Source organism: Cantharellus anzutake (assembly GCF_015039405.1).
Source record: "Cantharellus anzutake strain C23 chromosome Unknown EI90scaffold_62, whole genome shotgun sequence".
Classification (NCBI taxonomy): domain Eukaryota; kingdom Fungi; phylum Basidiomycota; class Agaricomycetes; order Cantharellales; family Hydnaceae; genus Cantharellus; species Cantharellus anzutake.
Genome location: NW_024067012.1, coordinates 483,308 through 500,747, shown reverse-complemented (window position 1 = coordinate 500,747; position 17,440 = coordinate 483,308). Strand labels below are relative to the sequence as shown.

General features: G+C 49.7%; 2 protein-coding genes across 2 annotated transcripts; one reads left to right on the top strand and one right to left on the bottom strand.

Annotated features, from left to right (window-relative positions):
- Positions 1-343: 343 nt before the first annotated feature.
- On the bottom strand, positions 344-1,527 carry EI90DRAFT_3130085 (uncharacterized protein; the record flags this gene model as incomplete). The annotated part of the gene is made up of 2 exons (XM_039064272.1): positions 344-606; positions 645-1,527. The coding sequence occupies 2 exons, from the start codon at positions 1,525-1,527 to the stop codon at positions 344-346; spliced, it is 1,146 nt and encodes a 381-aa protein (XP_038911524.1).
- Positions 1,528-2,123: 596 nt separating this feature from the next.
- Positions 2,124-4,630, top strand: EI90DRAFT_3244867 (uncharacterized protein; the record flags this gene model as incomplete). The annotated part of the gene is made up of 9 exons (XM_039066552.1): positions 2,124-2,422; positions 2,652-2,924; positions 2,977-3,111; positions 3,165-3,379; positions 3,540-3,637; positions 3,766-4,070; positions 4,128-4,258; positions 4,302-4,353; positions 4,383-4,630. Exons 1-9 carry the CDS (start codon positions 2,164-2,166, stop codon positions 4,628-4,630), a joined length of 1,716 nt encoding a protein of 571 aa, XP_038911523.1. The 5' UTR covers positions 2,124-2,163.
- Positions 4,631-17,440: the final 12,810 nt, after the last annotated feature.

Here is a 17,440-nt window from a genome sequence, read left to right as displayed (position 1 = left end):
CGCACGGACACATATCTAGCACTTACACTACGTCGGTCTTTTTGTTACGTTACTTATGTGCAGCTGAGGATGAACGCTTGGTGAAACGATAGAACTAGGAAAGGAAATATCGATTTTTAGTGCGTTCAAAGAAGTGATAACGGAAAATTTGACTCAGTCGATACGGAGTGAAAGTGAATTGAGGAACTATAAAAAGAGCAAAATCAAAAAATCTCTGTGGTCGCAACACTAATTTTGTCTGAACCCAGGACTAAATGACAGTAACAAGGTAGGTAGATTGCCCCCCTCTGATAGTGGATAGAACGAGCGCGCAAGGTAAATACGCAATTGACTACGGACATCTCTAAATGACTTGGCTAAGATCAACAACAATTGGAGCTGTCTGCCAGCCTTGGAAGAGAATTCGAGTCCCATCTTGGCTGGACCGAGGGCTGTACAAAAAGATAGGATCAGACGGCACTCGATCACCATACCAAGCGCCTAGACCTTTGGCATGAGAAGAAACAACTGGTCGATACTCCTTGGGAATAACGAATTCTAATTTTCCATTGAAGAACATTGGTAGCCCAGTGCGTTTTATACCGGTTCCGAACAGTGGGGTTCGTCCTGCAGCGAATGAACGGATGTCAGACTCCCGCCGCAACCCCTCTCCTCCTCCTTCGTGCTTTGTGAGATAACATAAAATGGACACTTGATCCAGGACTCATCCAAGTTATCCACCGCATCTGTTTTGGAACTTTGATGGCTATCTGTCACTCCATGTTTTCCCGAGGAAAGGGTAGGTTGAGGAGATACAGGATCAGGGATGTGGTAAGAGCAGGCAAGGGGAACAGCGGGATTCATAATCCAAAATTTGAAATCCGTCACACAATAACGCGCAATGAGCTCACCCAAATCTGTCGACCAGGTGAAAGCACTGAGCCCATCAAAAGCGCCAATAAAACGTGCTCCCGGAGAAAATCCAAGCGTGCGACGATGAGGAATAGCAGGCTTGTGGCGGTGAATAATGGCAAGAGAGTCGGACTCGGGAGGAGAAGCAAGGAGCTGCATGTGTGGGTCGCCCAAAATGGATATGAGAGTCATGTTGTCGTACCAAGAGTTATCAGTGTCCCGTGGAACCCGTATGATAAATAATCCATTGTCTGATACTCGAGTTACAGCAGGAAGAGGACCATTGGGAAGAGTCCCAAGATTAATGGGGGTCGTATCATGGCTAAGGATGGTGACGTTCCCTTCATTGTCCTCAGCAGCAACCCGGTGGCTGCCGTGGACAAATTCAATCCAGACTGGATGGTTGGGTGGATCGAGCTGGAATCGGGAAATCGTGCACTGATGGTCGATATCGGCAAGCTCGATGACACCACTACCAAAACCGAGAGCTATATGATGACCATCGAGGGAGAGTGCTGCACATGTCACAATACCATTACGAACATCAGAGTCGTTGAATTGGGCATCATAATCAATCTCAACACCCCAACTATCAGCCTCCTCTGACGAATCAGGTAGCTTCGCCTCCATGACCATTCGAGCATGGAGTAAATCCTCACTCAATGGGATTCTGCGCCCGGAAAACTCGCCGGAAATGGTGAAGATCCGGACAGGATCGGAGAGGTGGCCATGCAGTTTGTACAAAGGTGATGAGGATGGGGTGAAAGGAAGGGTCGATCGATGAAGGTGCCATGGTGACCAGGAAGTTACACTATATCCTGGATCCTTCCAGCCGGCATTGTCCCGTTTGGAGGGAATGCATGTGGTCGCGTGATATATGAGTGATGGGGTATGAATGTGGTCAAACGGCGGTAGCACTGCCACCGCGCTTTAGGCTGACCGCATGCAGGCCTTCCGCAGATCCCGCTGTTTGGCTCATTGAAAGTAAAGTAATATGAGATTGCTAGCGAAGCGGGGCAACTCAGTCTCAAGCAAATAATGCGAAAGAGAACTGAGGGAAAAAGTGATTCAAAGAGCGGTAATTCCCATGTAGTTTGGGAGCGGGATAGTCCGAAATGAATACAAAAGAATGAATAAATAGATGTGGCTGGCCGGGCGAGTTCCTCGCTCGGCCGTGGGAATGTGGCTGTACGAAAACTCGCACGGCCGCGCTAGCGCGCTGTTTTCCAACAGAAAGATGTTCCCCACGGCAGATGGCCTGTATCAACTCACATGAGCAGGACTCAGGAGCAATATTGTGCGCACACAGAATATTTTCATCGAATCCCCGACATTCTCAGAATACAAATGTCGGCTTTGATCGTCGCCTACCAAATTTCCCGGGCACCACCTAGAACTTCTACCCAGGGCACTGAACACTCCAGGCAAGTCAAACGGGGAGCTGGGGTGGAAATCGGCTACTGGATGGTTCCGGATGGATGTGGCCCACATAATGGGCAGGGATGGGCAGAATGGCAAATACTTTATTCGTGTTTGTGTCTACAATGTTGCAGTATACAGGGTGTATTGAACGGGGCAGGAGAGGGTGGAAACGGTGGGGATACAGGCAGCTACCTTTATGTTTGTTTAGCTTGATTAATTTGATGGATCGGATGCAATTTTGACCTAGCAGCCGCTAAGACAAGAGAATCACCAGAATGTCCTCCCCCTTGCAGAATGCGTCTTCTAGCACATTTGACGCGTCAATCCTCACCCTTCAGGCCGACTTTCCAGTGGCCTCACCCTTTTGACAACAGCTCCCACTGCCAATGAATTCCTCAGAGCTACAGAGGGTCCATTTGCGGAGTTGAAAGAGCTAGTTATGCAGCATACTTCAATTGCAAACAGACCACGATTTCAACCCCTCGCCCCCCCGGAGAAAATTTTGAAGGAGATTGTGCAGAAGATATGGGGTCATTCATCTGTTCAGACAGTTGATGATATTGGCGAGATTCTAGAGAACGGACACGTCACAGATGATTTGAGCCTCGAAGGTACATTTGTACCTATTGGAATGTTTAAAAACACTTAGAAGCCACTGCACAGTTTTTTTGGAAGCTTGCATCGCAGGCTATGCCAAGAAAAGGGAGAGGTCACCCCAAGAAGTCATGAAACGTTTCCGATTACACAATCCTTCCGAAGCGGGCCAAACGGCCTGGCAGGCATGGCTCAAGCTTCACCGTAAGTCTAGCCGTAATACTTGCAGCCCATATTCGGGACTAATTGTTTCCCAGCTGGAATTGATAGTCAAGAGGCTGCAAGGCTGCGTAAATCACACCAAGAAGCTGTTGAGAAGCACTACCCCGATTGCGCGGCAGAGGCGAATGCATTTTACGAAAAAGTCCTGATACATTGTGGAGACATTGTTTTGTCAAAGGATGAAAGGGATGCTAAACCCAACGAAGGCCTCTATCTGTTGCAGAAGGTAACCGGAAAGTACGCCGCTCAGGTACAGTGGACAGGATTCTAGGGACTACTAGATTTGGTTCAACTAAGGCTTTGCGGTAGCTTGCCGCACTCAGCACCATTCACCCCATTGGTGTGGCTGTAGTGGGATTCATAGCAGACGACACACTTTCCCCTCGAGACTCGACTATCGCTTTTACTAGCTCTCGATGATCGCGGAAATGGTCAAAGCTATGGGCCTACCCTTGCAGAGGATGCCCATTGGCGATGAGAAACTTTACGATGGAATAAAGGCATTCAGGTACGGGTTTATGTTTAGAAGGGTACTGTTGGCTTACTTGTATCCCCTCAGCCCATATCAACCTGAGCCATCAAACAGAGGTATGAGTGACTTCTCCTCGCAGTCTGCACAGGCTGAAATTGCTGCAGAGACTTCCTTCATCATCTTGGAGCATTTAACAACTCCAAAACGTCTACCAGCGAGGTGTTTGGGGCCTCTGGTCTCATGAAGTCCATTGTGACGCAGGCGAAGCAAAGCGTCCATTTCAGTGATGATCTGGACCGATATTTGGGTAACACTACTGCGAAATCAGAGGTTGAGTGTGATGCAGAGGACGTGGATTATCACACACCTTTATTGAAGATGAAGGAAGGCCTGAGCACTATAGACCGGGCATATGGGGCGCATACCGTTCGCCGCACTGATTGTGCTGGGAAGCTCAAAGCCATGATTCGTATGTCCTACTTTTGCAGCACTATCCGCTTTGCTCATTGGTGATGTCTACTTGTAGAGGAGGCGACAGGCATAATGGACCTTGGGCACAACTGGAGAGGCGTCAACATACTTCCGTTCTTGCTTGAACACCGTCTCCGTTTTGCCGGTTTGGCATCGTGGTGTTCGACGCCTAAACAGAGGGCTTCCGTGTGATTGGACCCCACGCGAAACTGCACGGTGCATGTTACAGTTCGATCATGAGGATCCGGTGCAGACCTTAAGGGTGGAACACATGACAGATGGTACGGTGAATGTCAATGAAACTCAAAAGGCATGATGATGGGTATGGGCTTACCAGATGAGTACCTGAAGTGTGAGGTGTTACACTATGCACCGGATGGGAACGGCAACGTCAGTAAATATGCGTTACCTCAAAATGAAGTAAGGAGAGCAGTTGGGAAAACGGCCATCATCCCGGCATCATCCCACAAACGTAAGGGAAGCACCCCAGACCCTACCACTGTGGTCTATGGAACGAGGTTCAATTGGAGATGGCACAATACCCACCCCATCTCCTAAGCGAATCAAAAGGGGGTCTAGAGCCACGCGTACGCGCACCTCAACCAAACGTCCTCGTGCGACACCTAGGGCCAAGAAACAGGCAAGGAAGACTGCCCTACTTGAGTGCGAGGCATCGGGTCCACAGGATGAGGGAACAGTGCCTGAAACACCGCCCAAACACTCGCCTGAACTGAGCACGTCTTCCTCGCCAGTAAAAATGGAGGTGATAGACCTAGCTGGATCTCTGCAGGCCGCACATCAAGCCCCCTGGCATGAATGTGGGCCGGCACTCCCTGACGAACCGGAAAACGACGTCTTCACAGCACAGGCCAGTAAATCGAATATGGAGCCGCCTACGCCAATGGTCATCCCGCCTATTAGGTTAATCCATCCAACGCCGCACAGTACTCCCGTCAAAGTTCAAGAGGCACCAAAGATCATAAATACTGGAAGCGCGCACCTCACTGTGAACGAAGGGACAGTGGCTAGTACTCCTGTTGGGGTTCGAGAGGTGTCAAGGATCATAAATAACGGAGGCACACACCTTGCTGTGAATGGAGGGACAGCGGCTCGTGAACCATCGGAGGCACCGTCTTCAACAACGAGCATGAGTGGCGAGGTTCCTACCTTTGATGCCTTCTTCAAGTGTGCACGCCACTCAGTGTGGCGGAGCGCACGGAGAATCCTTCCAGGCCTTCGTTTGCGGGCGCTAGCGGCGGAAGATGTTGAACTCCTTGTGAGGATTGACATCGTCGCCCAGTATGTTGAGAGGCGGGAGCCACCTCCCAATGTCTTGAACATTGGGCAACACTGGAGAATGGTTCACACTGCTGGACAGGAGCTTTGCGAAAGGGGTGCCGATGGCGGGGGCGTTGCAATGCAGGTGTTACAGTTGCTTGATGAGATCGAGGCTGGCGAGGAGGAAGACATTATCAATATGTGGGCCTACATGTTGCCAGAGTAATAGATTGTATTTTCGAAGTTATTTACAATAAACACGCTGTTATAGAACCCAACCCATGGGCTGAGCAACAGGTAACGGGAGTAGGGCAGCTTGCAGGTTTTAGCGTACATAGGAAACGGCCACAGACGGCCACTGCGTCTACAACTGGAAATGGGAGTGTAATTCTTCCACAGTCGGCCTGTTTGGGGGAGCAGGAGGGCTCTCTGCCACTTTAAGTGCAAAGAGGCCAGTTTTGGGCTGCCAGCGAATAGACTCAAACTCATCTTGAGGCGGGTTTCCTGACCTCTTCAACATCTCCGTTGTTCGAAGTTCGATGCCCTCAAAAAGGTGCCTTGCAGAATCGGCAATGAAACGAACAACACGGGGGTAGATAGAACCTTCCGCAGGGTAGATCCTTTGGCGGAATGCACGCTTGAAGCGGCGAAGGCGACAAAGGATGAGGCAGAAACGAAGGAGACCTAGATATTCCTCTTCACTCAACTCGAGGGGCCTACGCAGGCACATTTTTTCAAGCACATCAGATCTGAACGTCACCTCAATCACGTTGAACAATATGCGTCCTGAGTTGGTTGTCGTCGTCATGATCTGGAAGCGATTGTATTCGAAGAGGTCCTGCGAGTAGATCCGGGCCCAGAGTTTGGCTATCTCACTAGGCATGGTGTCTGGACCTTGAGGGATGAGAGGGGCTGGTGCACGATCCAGGAGAGTCATGACTGTGGTCTTGTCAAACCCACGAGAAAGGGTCTCGCTGATATATCCAAGCTCATAGACACCGGTGTACCCGCTTGGCGTATAGTCCTCCATTTCAATATCTTTGAGAACAGCATCGGGGTATCTTGCTTGGAGGTATCGCTTGAGGCTTTGAGCTCCCTCCTGTGTCTTGCAGAGCAAGTTAAGACAATGAGTCGTACCAGCCCGGCCAACAACTTCCTGGTTCACAGTGCGGTCACGTACTTCTCGATACGCAAGAACGCCCCGCCGCTTGACAGCCTCCAAATCATCGCGCAGCTCCACTGCCGGACCTGACAGCCGTATGGATGTGCCTAGCCACACATCAGGGGTACGATGGCCCTCCTTAGTAGCGCTAGGCGGGACGATACAAGGTATGGATTGAAATGACAGCGGAAGAGGATGATGAGGTTGGTAGTACGAGAAAGGGATTCTGACAAACGCCGCCTTCAGTGGAGCATGGGCGCCGATGGGGAACGGGACTCTCATGGTCTTCCATTTTGTTCCCTCCAAGGCCGCACTAGAATGCAGGCCTTCCTCGTATTTCAAGTCTACCCAGACTCCTTGCAGCACGCTCTTCACCTTGGCAGAGAAGTCCTTGAATGGGATAGGAACCCCCTCAGGGGCAAGCGCTGTGAGACATTGCTCCATCACAAAGAGCTGAGCAGAAAAATCATTTGATGGAGCTGCGAGCAGGGTTTGCTGCGGCGGACGGTGTTGTGGGGACAACTCCGTGTACCGCAAAAAGTCGGATTCTGCGGAATTTGGTCACTAACACGCAGTACATATCCGCTGACGCTCCCGATACTCATTCTATCACTATCCAACACTCCATACACTCACTCCATATTTTTCCTTATTTTCCCCATCATTCCCGACAGCCCCAAGCCAAATTCCCACGCCCAACCACGCCGCCAATTTCACCCCCTCTCCACATCTCAAGAACCACTGCACCAAATGGGATGAATAAGGGCTCGTTGGAAAGCTGGAGACGAGGAGGTTGCTGACGGGAGGATAGGCGGGTGCTGTGGCGAACTGTTGCGGAGTTAATCTTCACAATTCCCATTTCGGACCCGTTGTCACATTTTCCCCATTCACTCATATTTCTTTTATTGTTTCTTTGTTCCCAATTGGATATTCATCATTTACGGTTGCCTAACGGCCCGTTTACATTCCCCCAGTCCATTCATTTCATTTCCAACATATATAAACTAGATAACAGCTTGTACATAACAAGTTAGTATTGAATAGACCCGTGAAGGGACAAGCAGAAGTTGCATCCAAGTGGCAAAGACGCCATCCACGACCCTAACGCCCCCTCTGAGCTAGTTGCTCACGTCTAAGACCCCTCTTATCAGAATCCTCAGCCTTGACGTCCAAGAGAGACGTAGGTGAGTGTTTGTTTGAGGTTTTTGCAGACTCGGTAGCACCCACGGACCAAAACCCGGCCTCACGAACCACACCTGCGCACACTACCACCCTCCCCCTTCTCTCTGTCTCGAGTCTAGGTGATAGACCCGTTACAACGGGGCCACGCAATGATTTCTGTAACAGCAAAGTCAAATCCTATAGTGATGTCTCCCCTTGCAGCGCCTTGCAAATTCTTGGAGTGAGCGCGGCTCCGTATTTCCTGCTGAAGGGCATGTTCTGCTACCGAATCAAGCATGGGCAGACATGATCGAAAGACGGCGAAGCGGTTGTCACCATGTTCCACTCTCCAATGGGGAACTCCCCACCGTTCCAGAGTGAGAGCATATGCCTGGGCAGAGGCACTAAGGTTGGAGTCGTGGACCTCAGTACGGGTGCCGTCTGAACCATCAAAGATGGTCCTGATGGCCTCTTCCTGAAGCGGCCAGGTTGGAAGCTCGTTACCACCCAATATGGCACATGCATCAAGGGAAATAAGGAGGCAGTAGCGAAAATGCCCTCGTAGCTCTCCGATCCGGCGTTCAATCTCGCCAACCGTTTCATGGTGATAAGTCTCGGACTGCGCAATCATTCGGGCTTGGAGAAGCTTCTGAAGATAGGCTTCCGATTCAGGCTTCAGTATCGCCATGGTTTCACGGTGTTTGGGGGGATCTCGGCGGGCAGAGATGAGAGACGGTGCTCTGGACATGGCGAAGAAGTTGACTCAGCACAGACTGCATGCCTATGATCCGTTCCCTCCACTCAGACGTTGGGAGCCAATTCAGATTATCAGCAGAACGTTGCAAGTCAATGTTAAGGATCGGCGCTTCGATATAACGAAATGGGGGGTGGCACTCAATGAGCGTGAGGTGTGGACAAGCGGGTCGAAGCTGACTGGTCTCTGGCAAAAGTCCACGAACTCCCGATACTTCAGAGAAGTGTTTAAGACACTTGTTCTTGCTGGAGGGGTGGCATCAACCTAGGAAGCATATGTTCCATTGTAAGGACAAACATCACGGGTATTTACTGCCACGATGCGGATTGCTGTCTGACGGTAAGCTCGCTTGACAGCGGATTCTGAGGTAACCTTACGTGTTAGACTGGAATGGCCTGATAAATGAAAACGGTATACCACTTATGAGATAGCCCTTCCCTCCATTTTCGAACATGGTCTGCAGCCTCGGGAGTGGGGAAAGGGGCCGAATGGGTAGAGGGGGGGCTCCTGTCAATATCATCATGTAGTGTGAGAATGGCAAATAGAACGCTGTAATATACTGTGCATACCTCGAATAATCATAGCTTCTTTCAGCAAGGACATTGTACCCCCTTCCTGCACCATGATCTGTTCGACTGAGGTGAACGATGCGACATCTGAGGCTGGTGCTCTTGGTCTCGGTGGTGGCTCAAAGGAGGATGGCAGGGGTGGACGAGAGGGTGGGAATCCTGACGTGTATTGGGAGAAAGGGGCTGAGGTATGGGCTAGGTTGAACTGTACATCTTCCCCGACTGGAGGTGAACGAGGGCGATGCCGTTCTGGGGGATAACGAGGTGCTCTCGCACCTGACAGCAGCTTATCGGAGGATGGCAGGGGAGGAGGACGAGAGCGTAGGTTTTCTGACCAGTTAAGGGGGGTCAGGATGGAGGTGTGGCCTGATGGCATTCTGGCTTGGTGGAACCAGACATCTTCCGTGCCTGGAGACGAAAGATGGCGATGGTGTTCAAGTGCATGTGGAGACTCTGCACGATGGCGTCTAAGGCCCCCCGATCCTGAATGGCCCGAGAAGCGAGAGGAATGATGAGAGAATTCCTCGGATGAAGACACCGGATGCGGAGGCCAGGGGCTTTGATGAACTGGATGTTGCTCCACCGCTTGCAGGTTGTGCGGATGGTAAGAGCTTTGTACATGCTCTGGTGATCTGCTTCTTCGTGCAGGTGAGCGTTGACATGAGGAACGGCCTCGCTGATGCCATTGATGTGTGAGGCTCGTGCTCTGAGAGGGGACTCGTGGATGCGGCAAATGGACCTCCTGCGGCGCTGAGAGGCATGTGACGCTGATGGCACATCGGAATCATCCCTTTCTGAGGCTAATGTGGAGGCCCCCCACCTTCCGCTCTCCCACTCATTGTCACTGAGGAATTCTTCTGGTTCAGAGGAGGCCCCATCGTCGTCCTCTGGAAAGCGAAATGGCACATGAAATCCCACTCGGATATGTCCATCCGCTGTGAAAGTGCAAAGGGAAAGGAGGCAAACCGCTCCAGGAGGGTAGGTTGGCCCCGCAGGCTTGGAACGGTTGCGATATTGGATGTCGTTAAACATGATAGCCAGCTCGTGCACCAGACCGATTGGTCCTGATGTTATGGGGTCCACATTCTGTATGAGATGCTGTTCCAGTGCTGCACGCAGACACATTCTGCAATGCCCTGGCTAGTGCCCTTGTTGCTTTCTTCATCGACTTGGTCCACTCCGATGGTCTCACCCTCTTGAGGGAGACTTCACCCAATGTCTTTCCAACTGTCCACCCAGATTTGGTGTCAGAGTAGGTAAATGGTATAGGCTCAGGCGATAGGATAGGTGGCGGCATGGGATGGACAAAACACCGCAAGTACCGTCGTGCATCATGGGAAATTGGTGATATTGCAGAGGGGCAATTTCAGGGTCATTCTGGTGACATGAGTTAATGGCATTTTGAAGCCATGGGCGGGAAATGAGGTATTCGGATGGAATGATGTATACTTCGAATGCAGTGTAGTAATAATGTATCGAGTACGGTGAATCCAGCTTGCACCCCTGAAACGTTCCATCCAGTGAGTGATCCACACCAGGGCTAACTACCTCCTCTACGATTGGAATCCATTCCTGTCCTGAAAGGAAGTGGGAGGGACATAGGGGGCCGTCCTGTGAGGGTAGTTCAAGTGCACGAATATGAAAAACGCCCTGATGGTTTATCTTCCAGCCTTGATGAAGACGAACAGCATTGGGAACAGGAATGGGGGACGACGTGGCAGAGTCAAGGCTCATATGCACAAATGGGAATGCCGTATAACAAGAGGAGGGGGGAGATGGTAGTGAGAAGCCCATTGCAAACCAAGCCTAATAAGATTTAGTATTAGCGAAGGATGGCGGGCGGAGCAGAGGCAAAGGCAACAAGCACTAGAGTGGAACAACGAGAACTATCGCACCTTGTGCAGCAGCGTGGAGGAGGGGTGAATACGATGGTGACTAGGCCAATCGTGTAGAAAGCCTGCAGGCTTGTATCGGTACTTCGACGATATCCAGTGCATCGAGCGAAGCAGGGGCGATATAGTGAAATGATGAAACCTATTCCACCTGGCACAGCAGTGTGTAAGCACCCCGCACGACCTGAGTGGTTGGAGACTGCATTGAAAGCTGGGTGTGGCCTAGCAGCGGGCTTTGCCCTAGGACGCCGAACGAAGGGAGGTAAAGGCGACTAATGCAGTCGAAAGATCTTTGCACCCTGGTACAGCAGCGTGTAAACACCCCGCACGACCTGAGTGCCTGGGGTGTTTGGTATCTCTGTAATAGCAGCGAGTCACTAGAACACTCTGCTTTCCACAAATGCCAAACACCACTGAATTGAACGGCCCAGCATGATGTGGGGTGCAATGCCTCTGTTTCGAATGGAAACTGTAGAATAGATTAAGTAAAATTGTTACCTACTTGACAATGCAGTTATACGCCTGGTCCACTAAGACCTGGGACCCTCTGATCGACAAGAGGTGTGCGACACTGGGCAGGGTGGTGGAGCTACGAAGAGGGTATCAATGAGATCAATGATCAAACGGTGCTGGTATGCAGGCTAACCACAAAGCAGCACTTATGTTTACGATGATTGGCTGCCACTCCCACGCTGTCTGAATCGAGCTGCCCGTAGTTTGACGTCCGGTTTCAAAGTGCCAAGTTTTGGGGCCGCGTTCGATATTCCAAATGTGGTGAGTATAGAAGTCAAGGAAGGTTAACAATCCTGAAGATGGAACTCTGAGGGAAGAAAGATGTGCATGCACTCACCTTTGATGATGAGGGAAAGGGGTGATGTGAAAGATGAATGACGTTGAAAATGAGTGGGTCCACTGGCTTGTGACCTTTGTTAAATTAATTGTGACATCGTCGTAAATAATCCAGGGGATACCTACCTTGTCTGATGGCACTTTAATAATATATTGGCGAAGTGGTGATAGTGATATGAGTGTCGGAAAAGATGGATGGTGTTGAAAACGGCACCGCTTGTGACCCTATTGAATTAATTGTGACATGGTCATGAATAATCCTGGCCACCGCTCTTAACAAGGACGGATATGCGCTAGCCTTTTTCCAGGAAGAGAATAGTGGTACAAATGTTTGAAAAGATAAATGGTGGTGAAAATAGTGTTTGGTCTTGCAGGCTCGTGACCCCATCAGTTGTCATGAATAACCGTGACTGTGGAGCTGTCATGAATAATCCTGAGGTGCAACCTGCCTTTTCTGATAGATCTTTAACCACTGATATGATGCACCATAGGACAAGAGCGCTGATATTGCGGGGAAACGGGTCACGGATGGCCCCGATTGTACGTAACACCTGATGAGCACCGAGCGGCTAATACATTGCAACAACGCAACCATCATAGAAGACTCAAAGCGTAGGAGAAAACCGTGAATCGAGCCAGAAATAGAGTGTAGGCTAACATGACGTTAAATAAGAGAGCCAGGGCCTGTCTTGGATCCCCTGAATGCTACAACCAAGATATCCGCCACTCGTTCAATGGGAGCCCACAAACTTAACCGGTAAGACATCTCCCCATAATGATAATAGGCAAGACCAGATACTAAGGAGTACTGAGAAGACAGGCCAAACCGGCACCATATCCGGCACCGCAACAGGCACATTCAGGTAGGCTAGAGATGGATGATGAATTCGATCCATTTTCAGCTATGGAACGTTGGCTTGCCATTGGAGAATCCTCAAAGTGCCCCCACTGCGGCATCAATATCGACGAATATGCAATATTGGCATCAAGATGCATGCAACTGGAGAACGAAGTTCATAGACTTCAAGCAGAGATCTAATTAGGTGCCTGTGCCATTTAAGTTTGTTCTTAATATTTTGTACCTGTCCAGAAGTTACTCCCTTGAGTGTTTTTGCAGGGGAACCGAAATACATTGTTCTGACATATTTCAGCCTCATTGAATTACTATACATCGTGTGTGCAAACGGACAAGAGTTTCAGTCGGAACAGTGTGGCGAGAGCCACAGCGCGGGTCGAGAACTTCATGCTTGAGCACGGGGATGTACAATGATGAAAGAAGAAAAGAGGGGAAGAACTAACCAGCATATCACGTGGTGAAAGGCGAAGTAGGAGAAAAGCAAGCCAAAAAAGAAACATGTTTTGGGCAAACAGGGGAAATACTAGAAGTAGATGTAAATTAGCACAATGAACATCAAAGAAAGAGGTAAAGCTGAAGCACACAACGAACGGATGCGAGGGGTCTATTTGACAGGGTTTATCAAATAGGAGGTTCACCCTTTATCGTACTTTGTAAGTGAGGACGAATCACTTAGGTCATTTTATGGAAAGGACACCCTATGGAAAGCAGAGTCAATGCCCAGCACAAGAACATGAGAACACACTATCCGTCTCACGGGTTGACTGGCAGAGGACCTGCCACTAGCAAGCATGACAACAGAATCAAGGATGATGTATAGCGGGATAGTTTGTGGTGGAGCCATGAAGCTTTATTGGGATGAGGTTGAGCTTCTGAGCATTAGTTAGTGAACGTTGCTGAGGTTTGTCATCCTCTGAAGCACTTTCCTCATAAGATAACAGGTTGTCACCGGGGTAAATGTCTCAGACTGAAAAAGCATCAGAGTCTTTCCATGCTCGTTGCTTCAGCTTGCGGAGGGGGCTTGTGATGGTGGGCGGTCCCTTGTTTGGGCAGAGCTATCCCAAAGATTGAAGGGCTCCAAATGATTTTGGCTCGATCCTGGTTATCCATATGCCTGGAGCACCTAAATTCGAAATGATCAGTCCTAAGGTTGGGATGGTTAGAGATGCCCTGTTCGTGATGATAAGTATAGGGTCCGCACCTCTTTGTCAGCATTGTGATATCTGTCTTAAATGGTGAACCGACCCACATCGAACGCAGACATCTCAACAAGGGGAAAGAAAGGAGGACGTGCTGGATGAAGAACAAGGAGCTTTCGAACTAGTTTGGAGCCTTCAAATGAGGTTACGTTGTGGAGGGAATCAGTAAGGGCTTACCGAGGAGTAACTTCGCCCTTCACGCACTTGGTGGTGTTAAACGGCTAAACTAGAGGTGGAGTGACAAGTTTGAGAGTGCAGACATTGAGCGGGCGAGTGATGATTGGTGCGAATCATGAGGAGGACATCGTTGGCTCAGAAGGCAATTGGGTCTAGCGGCTGCGAGGGAGCTGCAGGATGCTAGTCCAGGATTCACGAGTGAGGAAACACCTTACTAAGAAGAGAGGGAGCGTGGTGCAGCGGAAAACTGAGCGGGCTCTTGACAGCTGTTTGTAAGCGCCCCAAAGGATGAGCAATCATGGCTCCATTCTCCATTGGTGGTGGTGCGTGATCCAGCTGGGACAGGTGGTTGTTTAAACAGCTGTCTCTTGCTTTGCGGCGCTGGAAACGGTTCTGGCGTGAATAGCAAGATCCAAATCAACTCACACCCAGCTAGGATTGAGTACAGCGGATCTGATGACCGTGAAAAGGTGAGCAACTTCATACCCATGAGTTTTTCACGAATCACGAAATGGGACATCTTCGTTAGGATTCAGTATCTCAGGAGAAAGTAGATACAGACTACGAATCCATCATACATAGACTCCACTAGTCGGTCAAATCTATTTGTTCTTGTTCATCATCCATCACTAATGGGAAGTCCGTGTGATCGATTTCGAGCTCGGAATAATTAACGGGAAATGTTGCGGCCACTTTAGCAGCTTGGCACCGCAGTTCATGAATGAGGTCCGGATCCAGGCTTCTCCAGGTAGGCTGCCAACACGGTGTTGATGGAGGAAGGGAAAGGATCTGTTGTTTCACCCTATCCCGAAATTGTTGATGTTCATGTCTTTCGGCGCAGCATCAAGTCCGATGTGTATAGCTTGAATGTCAGCCATGGTCCAAACCCCACAATCATACCCATTCCATTGGTGCGGTTCTGTCTGGGGCTTTTAATATATATGATGTTCACGATTCAGCGAGATGCACACCTACAGTGACTGCTCGAGTGGACCAATTGGACCAGTTGTATCCATGCTCATCATCAGGGTGGATGAATGACCAGGTGGCATTGACTAGTCCCTGAAGTATCTGATGAAAGAGGTATCATTGACACTGAGATGCGGGTTAGAGTTTGGGAACACACTGTAAACACCCACTGTGGACCATGACAGCCTATATGAGCGTTTTGCTGGAGAGGCATGCTGTCAAGATAGCACAGCTCTCGTTGTTTGAAGTTTACAACGCCAAGCAGCCAGTGACTGCACTTCCTTGAGTAGCATGGAATTGTCCAAGCGCTTGCGTCAAAAAGATCAGTTCGGACCTTCTTTGTGGCTCACTGAAGGTTGGTTAGTACAGGGTCCATCGGTGTAAGCATTCCCACATACATCCAACAGGTGAACTGCCATACAATGCCTCATTCCTTCACACTGAGTAGGAAACATGATCACGCGGGGGCGAGTAGTCTTGAGGATATCCCATAGCTTTTCGTCTGTAAGGTCTTGCAGCATCTCAATGTAGGCATCGATTATTGCTCCATGTATCAGCTGCCAGCGATTGACTGTCGGTAATGCATCAGGGAAGATCGCAATATGTTTGTAATATCTTGCTTTATCTCTTGTTTTGCTCTCATTCACTATCTAATGAGATATCAGTGGCATGAGTCACTGGGGAGCCTGGGAGGATTCTTACTTTTCTGGCGTCTTGAGGCAGAAGCAACTCCATTATTTCCTTCCAAATTTTGGTTGGCTGTTGTTGTTGGATGGACTGGGTGGGTGAACGGATGGCATTGAAGATTGTTGTAATTGGAGGAAGACTTTGGGGATGGGGGTTCTCATTCCAGAACTTCTCCTCAATACTTTTGTTGCAGCCGGGACTATCTGCATCTCTCAATCTTTGAGGAGGAACCAAGTCCGTAAGAGGTTCAGTGTGTGGATCAGGATTGTCAATGGGGTCCATTGTCTCATCGAGTCGTATCTCTGGTTCACCGTCTGAATGGTTTACGGGTATCTCAGGTTCGAGAGTATCACCTGGGCCACTGCCACTGTCAGTAGAGGGCTCGATATCATCAATATCGTCGTTGTCATCCAGCTCTGGGCTCATCCGGATAAGTCCAGTGAGTGCACTTAGTTCATTTGTGACTACAGCATCGTCTTCGGGGTCTATGCTGTGTGTTCCTGAGGATAGAGTTGCGGAACCAGGGGGGGAAGGCGGAAGGAGGAATACTCCATGGCACTCAGTGCAGCCTGGGGGTCTGAATGTTCTAGGTTTGCAAGCAGGTAGTGTGTCGATGCACGCCACAGATTGATGCAAGGAAATGGTCCATTCACAATTGTATCACGGCACTTGAGTAACAACTTGAGGCGTAGTTGCCATCGATATTTATAAAGAGCTGGAATCAATGTTAGTGTATTGGTGATTTGTGGGAATTGTAGGACATACGATGAATATCGTCTGTGGTCCGAATCATGGAGTCTACTGACTGGACGATCCAGGTGCGCGCGTTGAGTTCCTCTCGAGTGAGCCTAAGCTTTTCTTCCTCAATACAAGCGAGTGACAGCACTGCTACTATGCCATGGTGAACCTGCTGATCGACGATAAAGGCAGGTGGTTTCTCATCCAGGTTCCAGTTGGAAACCCACAGGCTCTCCCACATGTTTGTCCACTGCTCATCACTGGGATCCATGTTAAGCAGTATTTTGACGTCCATTTTGGTGTGCTTCAAAGAATCCGGGAGCCAGGAGGGCCTATCGGAATGCTCGAGGCTGTCAACAAGCTCGTTATATCACGTGACCTGGTCGGAAATAACGCGGGCACGGTCTTTTGCGCTATTGAACACTGAGACCATCTTCGAGTAGCCTATAAGTACCGGATAAGCCTCCAAGCACATCACCATTCACCTCAAACGGGGTTGTGCTTACCAACTTTTGTAATGAGTCGTCCTCCATGCTGTTGCGAGCTTCGAATAGGGTTCATCTCGTCCTGGTACTTGGCTAAGTGGATAAGGATGGCATGTTTGCGGAATCGGGCCAGGATGTACTTCTCCATATAGTCCCTTTCTGTGCTAGACGGATTTCGCAGAGGTTTCAAATCGGACAGGCCAATTTGAGCTGTCAGATCTCGTAGGCATTGTTGAGATTCATCGTGCAACAACTGTACATGCTGAGCAGCTTGGAAATGTTTGTCAAGATTGATAGGGCTGTGGGACAGTGTTCGCGTCAAGCTGATTCGGTCCAACTCCTTCTTTACAGCATCCAATGCTTCCAAATGTGCTTGCGCTGACCGTTCGGCTTCGAGAAGTCTCGTGAACTTTTTCATTCCGGCTTGGTCATTGTCTAGACCATAACCAGCATAGGTCAATGGTGAACATGGGATTGGAAACAGACATACAAGTTCGAATGGAGAGCTGCAAAGTCTTTTGCTCTTCCCACTGGGATCGAAGGAAAGGAGTTGTGAATCCCCTGTCACTCTCCAAATCTTTAAGAAGATCCA